The following is a 10,273-nucleotide window of genomic DNA, read 5'->3' as shown; positions in this document are numbered from 1 at the left end:
TAATAATAATAATAATAATAATAATAAATTTATTGAGCAAAACATAAACACATAAACACACAAATTTAAACACTGTTGAACAATGTACTAAGACTAGATTATTATACAATTTGGTACTTAACAAATTTTTTATGACAAAGTAAGATAATTAGTAATTAGTAACATAGCTTTGTTTTTGAGTGTTGCAAGATCAAGGACTGGCTATCCTAGCTAGATTTTTTACATCTGTGTTAAGGATAGCCAGCCCTCTCCCTCAGTTATCTAAAAATAAATAGGGAAATAAAAAAGTAGGGTGCACAGTGTGTGGGTGTGTGTTTGTATGTGAGTTTCTGTGTGTATGTGTGTGTGTGTGTGTGTGTGTGCGTGTGTGTGTGTGTGTGTGTGTGTGTGTGTGTGTGTGTGTGCGTGCGTGTGTGTGTGTGTGGGTGTGTGTATGCGCGAGTGTGTGTGCGTGATAGAGAGAGTGTGTGAGCGAGATTATAAGAGAGTGAAAATGTATAGGGGTGCGTGAAAAAGCAATTAATTAAAAAGTTAAAAATTTAGAAATCTGTAAGATGATTAAGATAAAAAATAGAAACAATTAATAGGTTTCTTATTTTAATTCACGTTAATTATTATTTTTTATGGTGAATATAGTAGATTTACTGATAGACTGTAAGAAATCTTCTGTTTCTTCATAAGATTTATTCATCAAAAAGGATGTAACTTTCTTTTTACACTGAGTAAGCGGTAAGTTATAAATGGGTAATTCTGCATTAATCTTATTATATAAAAAAGGGCCAAGATAATAGAAGAATCGCTTGGTAAAAGCTAATTTAGGCGCATTAATGCTATTTATGATTTAATATAAAATAATGCGCAGACCTAATGCTATTTATGATTTAATATAAAAGGTATCCGGTAGTACCGGTGCTTCCGTTTTCATTTACTTTTAGATTCTTGCAGATTAAAAGTACATAATTGATTACATTGAAAGGAAAAGGTTCAGGTACCAGTTTTCAGATTAATCGAGCCTATTGAAAGTGAACAAATTTTATAGCTTATTAAATGATGTAAAACTTTCGTGCCTACCCACCTACCACGATAAATATATATTATCTCTCACGATATGTTGATAATTTGACCGGCTTTCATGAACTGAATCCGTGGTAGATGCCTTTTACGATTCAAAAGAACTGGCATAAGTCTAATTGAATAAAAACATTTTGAATTTGAATTCTATTCATGGTTATATTCAGAACAACGGTATTAGAGTTACCTAAGAGAAGCGAAAGTGTAAGGCTCAAAGAAATGTTAAAAGGCCTTTTATAAATCTATCTTCGCCACGCAGGCGTATTGTTGGAAAACAGAGTGGCTCTTCGTGGGAGTATACATGGCAGTGTTTTTGGCCATTTAAGAATCTAGCTCCGCCTCGCAGGCGCAGCTTAAAAATTATTGGAAAACAGAATGGCTCTTCGTGGGAGTATACATGGCAGTGTTTTTGGTCATTTAAGAATCTTACTCCGCCTCGCAGGCGCAGCTTAAAAATTAAATGCCTCCTCGCGGGAGTGCATGGGCCATTTGAAAAACCTAGATCCACCTCGCAGGTGCAGCTTAGAAATTAAATGCCTCCTCGCGGGAGTGCATAGGCCATTTAAAAACCTAGATCCACCTCGCAGGTGCAGCTTAAAAATTAAATGCCTCCTCGCGGGAGTGCATAGGCCATTTTAAAAACCTAGATCCACCTCGCAGGTGCAGCTTAGAAATTAAATGCCTCCTCAAGGGAGTGCATAGGCCATTTAAAAACCTAGATCCACCTCGCAGGTGCAGCTTAGAAATTAAATGCCTCCTCGTGGGAGTGCATGGGCCATTTAATAAGCTAACTACGCCTCGCAGGCGCAGTGTAAAAGTCAAGTAAGCAACTCCTCGCGGGAGTGTGCATGACATTGTTATGGTCTCAGTGGAATATCAATCAGTCGCTCTTGGGCGCCACCGATATTTATGCTAAGGTTTACGCTCCGTTATACCTGTTTTTGCTTCGAAACCTCCTTTGGTTCGTCTTGGTCAACTCAATTTTACAGGTACGGGCTTATGACCTAATGTTTTGGCCGATTAAAAATCTAGCTACGCCTCGTAGGCACAGTTGAACTACGCGGGCTGGTCAGCACACCTCGTGCATTTGTTTGTAATGGTTCATGCCTACTTGCCCTTGCAGGGTAGTCGTTGCTAGGAGCACAGCTGCTCTCGTTTCAGTCACGACGTAAATAATTTTATGGTCTTTTGTATGACTTTATTAACGAAAGTATGGGTTCTAAGCAATACCGAATGCAAATATATTGATATAAATTTCAGAGGCCACTTGCGTCACGTTACAAACAAATTGGGAAGAGTAAAAGCTCCGAAATTACACATAGAAATATAAATATATTCTTATATCTCATAAAGCGTACCGCATACCGCTTTTTACAAGCTCCCGATATTTTTAATGGGAGTCATCCGAACATCGCAGTCCTATTGCCATAAATTGACATCTACAGTGTGTACAGTGAGCAATGCAATCATCTTGAATTGGCTGTCGCTCTCTTGCTGCTGGCTAATTGCAGCAAGTATTAAGTTTATAACATTGTGTTATTCACATCTCTCAAGCTAAAGGAGCCATACTTCTGACCAAGTAAAGGTGCCTATAAATAACATGAAAGGAAAGCCAACAAAGCAATTTATTAACTTTATTTAGAAAACTTAATTCTATCATTACACGCTAATTCAATGGATAAGTTAACCTATATTATTATCATGATAAACGCACCACCAGCTCACTACAGAGCACGACTGTCTTCACTAAATGAGAAGGGTTAAATAGTTTGAATTATATAATAATATTTTTACTATTTACAACTAACCTAATGAATCTATACTTGTCATATATCGTTGTGGTTTATATGAGCTTGCCAAGTGATCAACTGATCAGGTAGATTTGTTCAGTGACTGACATGAGCGTGCGAACTTCGTACGTGAGTGACACCCGCTGCAGTACGCGAGTGCGAGTGTATGTTTGCGCCAACAGTGGCGGCTTGCGTCCACGTGACCCACTATTTCGGCTCTCAAGACTGTATTTTCTGAAGAATAGCAGGTTTTTGCACCTTCCCTCATATTATTGGTCTGCATGAAGCGAAGGATTTGAGATGATGGTATCAGAATCTCCTTTCTTCCATCTACATGCCTTTTGCAGCTTATTCTCTCACAAACAACGTTGCATGGACATCGCGTTTTCGTGCTTGATGGGCAGACTTCTCTTGTCGAGCCTTGGACCAAACCGATGCATTCCAGGAGAAATTTCCGGTTATTGTAAGTTTCAATCAATCAATATATTTTTGATGTAAATGCGTGTATGCTAAGAGCAATGCATTTGATGGAAAAATCAACAGGATGTTAGAGTTTATTTAAAAGTATCACCTCATTTCCAAGGTCATGGTCAGCTTTTTCGTCTGGCATGGACTTATGACAGAAGAGGACGCAATCTGCTCCTCTCTGGGAACTGGCATCGTGGCTACCAGATTACTATTATCATTATTTATTATTTATAATAGACTAAGCAGCTTTCGCTGATTCGTCTATATCAGAGGTGCTTCGAGTTTTCCGAATGTTTGTTTAATGTTTTCTTGAACTGGTTAACAGAGCTTGTCATAACTACATCCTTGGGCAATTTATTCCATATGTGACCGACTCTGTTGGTCAGAAAGTGTTTTAATGGATTTGACACTGATAATTGACATGTAGCTTCATGTCATGTCCCCTAAAGCTAAGATTGCTCCTTCTCAGAAACATGCTTTCAAAGTTGGGACATTTAATAGTTATTTAGTATTTTGTACGTTTCAATCCTGGATCATAGTCTAAATACATTTTCAGTTTTGCAACAAAACAACGGTCATGCCGACTATGTTTCTAGACTTGGCATTCCTCTGAATTAGCATTTGCTAACCGCATACTCGTATGGCGGAGAAAGACTTTAGAATGAAATGCTAGATTTATTCGCAGCTAGCCGTGCCCGGTGTAGCAAATTTATAATCTTAAACAAGACAGCTTTCCTACATGGAAAATTTAATGTTAACTGTTAAAATCGTTTTCCAGTTCAAAGTCACATGACAAAAAATTTCATATGCTCTGCTCGTGGCAGAAGATTCATGGTTATACTTTTAAAATAAAACAACCCATTTATTTTTCAAAATTGTTGGTTCAGAAACTAATTCAGCGGACAAAAATTCATTTCAAATCTATCGAATTTCTAAATTTCGAATAATAACTTTGATCCAGCCTGATGTATCAGAACTTAAAATCTGTTTAGGGGTTGTGATTTAATTTCATAGTTATTCGTAATTGTAACATGGTTATTAATTCTGAGTGAATTAGATCTGTGTGCAAGGATGCTACAAGAAGCATTTACACAATATCTTACCTTGTATATGTTATAAGTGGGCTGTAATCCTAAAATCTACGACATCTTCTATGATGTTGCTGGATTTAATAGTCATGTGTAGGTCTGGATCGTAAAAGTTCCAGGAGCAAGGTATGTCCGACGCGGGAGCGATTTCAGTCCAATCCAAGATGTCAAATTAACAGGTTAAGACAGTTTTATTGTACAGTTTGTTCGGATACTATTGTGCAAGGAATGGATTTTCGTACCGAATCAGCTTACCGTGCCCCTAACTATGTCCTGATCCTCGATACGGGCTTTTTGGGTAACATTACCATAAAACTTTCAATAATTTGAAACTGTGAGAATATTCTTTGTTTTCACCAGTGAAATATCCACTTTTATGATTGAGCTTGGTCGATTTCTTTTCATATCTTTTGTGAATTGTACGAGCATTGCTGACTGTCTTCAAGTCAGCGTAGTTAAACATTCTTGTCATAAAATGTCAAAGTCACAGAATTATTAGTTAAGTAGTACTTACCTACCTTGTCTTTGTCACTTTTCGATTGTCAAATTTTGGGTGAGTGCTTTACAAGCTATCGGAGTTGTTAAGAAACGCATTCCTAAGCTTTCTTATCATTTAAATAATCCTTTACATGGTGATAGGATTTCCAGTAAGTTTCGTTTTATGAAACTTTAAGCTTGTTGAGAGACGTCTCCAAAAGGTTTTTGTTCCTTTTTTGCTTCAAAGTTAAAACCTTTAAAACATGGTAATATTGAGCGCGCCAAGATAGATCTTGGAATGTCTAAGCATTGTGCCAGAAGACAGTTTGTAATAACTACGTTTTATCACCATAGCTGGGCATTAACCCTTCATCATTAATTAATGAAGTCAACATTTCGGCTAACAATAAGTCATTACAAGTCCTGGTCTGGTTCAAAGTGTCCTAGCTACAGCCGCCCAACGCAGGTTGTAGAGTGTTCCTTTATAGCTTTTTCATGCTTAGTTTAAAATAAACTTCTAATTCTAATAATAGGAAGGATGGCTGCTAGTCAAATCAGCGACTTTTTATCATGTATTATAGAAGCAAGCGTTATTTTGCGGAAGTCCATGATATGCAAGGAACCAAAAGCTTAATTTGCTATAATTTATTTTTGACAGTGGCATCATCCCAATTCTTGTAGAATGATAAAACAAAGAGTATGAAGAAAATACCTAAACAATGATGAATTGTTTATTTATGAGTTTAAAATTAAAATTTTCTTCTGTTCTGGTGAGAACTGTACGAACTTTTCTAAATAGCAAAGCTATGAGCCAAGAAAAGGACATGGAACTAAAGAAACTAGACTGTTCTGGGAAGATTTTTCCTGGTCATAGTGAAAATAGTTATTTTAAACAAAGGAACCTTTCCATTTTAAATTCGCTCCATGACATGTTTTGTGCATGTACTAAGTTACTTATTTTTACCCAGGATTGTTCATTGTGATTAAATTGTTCTTAATAGATATCTAAGATATCAGATGTCCGAGGATTTCATGCAGGACGGTAATAATTTCAGTATGTTTTCGAAATGATTGGGTCAATTGTCTAATGTTGTTGAAATAGCTGTATTTTGACCCAGTTATATTGTTTTTGGTGGTATATATTATGTTATTGACTCATAGAGTGAGTCTAAAATATTTAATCACTCTTGCAATGGCAATTGTTTTCATGACTAATCACTATCCTAATATTGATGCTGTCTAATTAATAGGTAGACTTTACATGCAAAGAATGTATTTACAAGTGTTTGTGAGGTCAGCCTTACCTATTTACTGAGTATTACACATACAGGCACGCATATAATTTTAATTGCTAAATTTATTGCCTAGCTTATAATGGTTTGCCTGATGTAATACATACACGCGTATATCTTTTCTGTTATTTTGTATGTCGACTTGCAAACTCATTCTTAATTCGCAATCATGTGAATAGTTTGTTAATGAGGATTTACACCCCGTAATTTTTCTTTTCTCTTTTTTTAGCAAGAGAATGGCATTATTTGCTCAACATATCAGTTGTCTTATATATATGTCACATTGGCGTCAAAGATGTTAAATCTTTGTATGGCGCAGATCACCACCACCACCAGGCGATAACAAACACGTCTCATATTGTTTAAGCATCGAGTAAGGTACAGTCGAATTAATAGACGCGTTTTACCTACCAATAAAACGCTTATTAATTTACTTACCTTACTCGATGCTTAACTTTGAATTCTGCCTGGTGATTTTCAACGCAATGAATAAAATAACGCGGCCACTTTGGGCCACGCTTCGCACTGCTAGGCGGTGGTGGTGAAAGAGAGGGACAGCGCTATATGATAGAGCGAGATAGATGCGTTAAGGCGGGACAAATGACGTCTATCTCATATTGTTTAAGCATCGAGTAAGGTAAGTAAATTAATAAGCGTTTTATTGGTAGGTAAAACGCGTCTAATAACATGGTAGATACCACCCTGTATGCATATTTTAGGGTTCCGTAACTGAAGAAAGAAAATGGAGCCCTATTAATGTCACTCCACTGTCTGTCTGTCTGCGTTTCACAGGTCTCTCTCTAGCTCGTAAAAGAAATGAGTTACAAACCTGAAAGTTGGGTATTTCGTGTAAAACATTGATCCAAACTGAATATTGAATTTATAAATTCAATTAAATTATTTTTTCGGCTCCTTTTTCATATATGGGAGCCCTGAAAAACAATTTAATTGAATTCTTAATTCAATATTTGGTTTTGGGTCAACATTCTATACCAAAATTTCAGGTTTGTAACTCATTTCGTCTACGTGCTAGGGGCCTGTGATATCTTCCGTACAGACAGACGGACGGACGGACGGACGGACAGACAGACAGACAGCAGAGCGATATAAATAGGATTCCGTTTTTAACCTTTAGGTACAAAACCTTAAAAATTCAATATTCGTAACAAGGCAGGGTAAGATTTAGGATATTAAGTAGGTATATTTTATTGAGAAAATATAATATGCCGACACTTATCGTTTTCACCATGCTTAATGCGTGCGCCTTAATATAATTTAGTTTATGTTTCGTTATTTAAAGGTATAATTATTATTATGTTTTAATAGAATAATTTAATTTAGCCTATTCGAAAGTGGGCTAAGTTCCGCAAAATATAAAAGCGTACATTATCATATATTATGTAGGTATGGTACGGAAAATGTATAGCAGAATGCAATTCTGGGTGAGTGCGTTTAGGAAGGGCCCAGGGCCGCTGTGTATGAACGGACGTCCACAGAGGCATGCGGGGCGAAGTGCGCATGCGATATACTTTATATCTCCTTACCTTTTCACGACTGCCCTTTTTCTAAGGTCGGAGTGGGATGGAATACGAAACATTACATTAATGAGAGTTCAAAAATGTTATACGGGTTACGTCGAAAAGACGCTGCGCAGGACCAATGCGTTTACATTATTATAGCTGCTATCAGGCTAAAGTTTTCACAACTAACCTAATAATTACGGAGACAAGCTAACAGGTATAAGAAGTAATAGTGGTAGGTGTAGGTACACTGACAAATGATAAAGGACACATTTATTTTATTCATTGGTTTGAATATAAGGACTGAACACTGAAACCTACTTACATATGATTTATTTAATAAAAATATCTAAGTAACTCTACAAAGTACGACATTTTCAACTTTTGTATAATAACCGCTACAGTTTCTTTTCCATACCTTATTTTCGATATCATTATGTACTCAGGCTGATCTAAGTACTTTTAGAAGCTATGTATTTTGGGCCGTGGAGCCAAAGTTATATAGACAGATCCTACATGCAAAATCTCAAGTTTCTATAGTGGTTTAAGCTGTATGTTGATATGTCAGACAGTCAGTTTCTCCTATTAACTACTAAACAGTGTGTTTTTTTAACTGGGACAGTATGGGAAAATCCAAAACCATAAGAGATACAGGGAAACTCTTTTAGAAACTACTAGGTTTTTTTTTGTAAAAATAATTTTGGTATAGTCAATTTTTTTTTAATTTTGGCAAAACATTTACTTACTTAAAGACGAACTTCTGTTATCCTGATTTTTTACACTTAGACCTAATGGTTCCTAGAACAGTTTCCCTGTATTTCCTATGGCTTGAGATTTCCCCAAACTGTGTACAGACTTGTGTACAGAATAACAGCTCTATATTGTATAGGGTACGGTGTTAGCAATAAGATAGCTAGTTGCGAATGGTACCTGCAGCGAGAAGCGGCGGTGCGGCGGCTTGCGTCCGCCGCGGCGCTTGCTGATGTGCGGGTTGTCGCGGCGCAGCGTCTGGTTGCGCAGGATCTCCAGCTGCACGTACAGGCGCTTGAGCTCGGCGCGCACCTCCTCCGACGTGGGCTCCTCCTCGCCCTCCGCGCCGAAGCCCTCCGCCGGGCCCCGTCGCGACACCTGCGCGAGTCATAACATCATAGATATAACGAGCTCCTTGGATCGTACTTAGGTTGTGTTGCGTAGTTGATTGTTGTTGTATTTTTAGTCCAAATCCTACAAAAGTCCAAAAATACAGTAAGATGTACTAGCCTCTTGTGCGAGCGATCTCGTGCGGTACCCGTGCCATAGTCGCGGTGCGAGCACGCACGCGAGCGCGGCGCCGGACGAGAGGTGCGCACGCGCGGCCGCGGCCAGCGCCGAGCGCTCGGGTGCCGCGCCCGCCAGCGCCGCCGCGCGCCATGCCGCGCCGCACAGCCCCTCCGCCCACAGCGCCGCCGCCAGCCAGCCGCGCTCCTGAACACCACGTACGGTCAGACTCAGAATTCGAGTAGCGATTCCGCAAAACTACTGCATCAAAAACCTGTCGCACAGTGCCTTACTTTACAGAACTTAACAGGAGGTCTTTAAATAAAAGACTTTAAATAAATAGCGACTCTTGCCACGACGCAATAAAGTGTAAATTAGGTCGCCCAGCTAAAGTTTAACGAACGTCTTTTACGTCTTGTCTATGGACCTCTATAGAGATATGCTTTTGTACTATACATCTATACTTGCGTGTGTATGACCATTGACCACGCAGCAATAGTGCTATGGTGTTCATCCCACGCGATAGCCTTCGTCGCTATGAATGCGGGCCGCTATACGGCCTCTATATCTCACAGCTATTAGTACAACAGTGTGTATGCGGCGCAATTCGTACCTGAAACGGAACGTTAGCGTTTCTAGCAGCGTGCGCGATGCGCAGGCCAGCCGCCAGCAGCAGCAGCTCCGCCGCAGCGGTGACGTGGTGCCACGCGGCGCGCGCGCAGCCCGCGCTCGCGTCCTCGTCGCACGCCGTCGTCGCCGTGAAGGCGGACAGGTAGCACCCCGCCCCCAGCACCATGGCGGCCACTATCCTTAACACCTGTACGAATTTTACATATGAGATAGCGCTGTACGCATCACACGCGAAGGATCTATATAGTCAATTAATAATTAATCAAAGCAAATTAACGTTTCCTGGATTGCCTATGTTTTATGAGTTTTTTGATATATGTAAATAGATATTTAAAAAAAAGGTATTTTATAAAATTATTGTTCAAGACCAATTATACTGTTTACCAAGCCTGATAATAGATGGCGCTGTACGACTAATATGTCGCGGTCTTGGTCAATTATGTAAGGAATATATACTCATGTAAAATATTGATCAAGTGTGTTCGTCCTTGGGTTCAATAAACCGGCCCGGCCTTTTTAGAACAAACCGTGGGTTTTTTTTGTTACGACCTGCGGTCCCTCAGAGCACGGCGGGCTGGAGCGGGAACATTTTGGTCCTTCGAACCGGATATTTTTGAAGAACAAGTGGTCCACTGGTGGACCACTCACCGTACTCGCAGTGGATCGCTGCAGACACCAGA

General features: G+C 39.1%; 1 protein-coding gene across 3 annotated transcripts in view; it reads right to left on the bottom strand.

Moving 5' to 3' along the window:
• The window catches only part of LOC123868869 (rab3 GTPase-activating protein catalytic subunit-like), an 81,161-nt gene that overhangs the window by 2,707 nt on the left and 68,181 nt on the right, over positions 1-10,273 (bottom strand). For 2 of the 3 annotated variants that reach the window (XM_045911537.1, XM_045911529.1), the window contains exons 7-10: positions 9,577-9,780; positions 8,967-9,170; positions 8,637-8,834; positions 7,731-7,751 (exon numbers count right to left, since the gene is read on the bottom strand). In XM_045911537.1, the coding sequence (XP_045767493.1) occupies positions 7,731-7,751; positions 8,637-8,834; positions 8,967-9,170; positions 9,577-9,780 (627 nt within the window). The remainder of the gene's footprint in view (positions 1-7,730; positions 7,752-8,636; positions 8,835-8,966; positions 9,171-9,576; positions 9,781-10,273) is intronic. The other variant, XM_045911543.1, reaches the window with a different exon arrangement.

This window comes from Maniola jurtina, chromosome 1 (assembly GCF_905333055.1).
Source record: "Maniola jurtina chromosome 1, ilManJurt1.1, whole genome shotgun sequence".
Taxonomy (NCBI): Eukaryota; Metazoa; Arthropoda; class Insecta; order Lepidoptera; family Nymphalidae; genus Maniola; species Maniola jurtina.
Note: the sequence above shows the minus strand (reverse complement) of the source record. Positions and strands in the feature narration are given on the sequence as shown.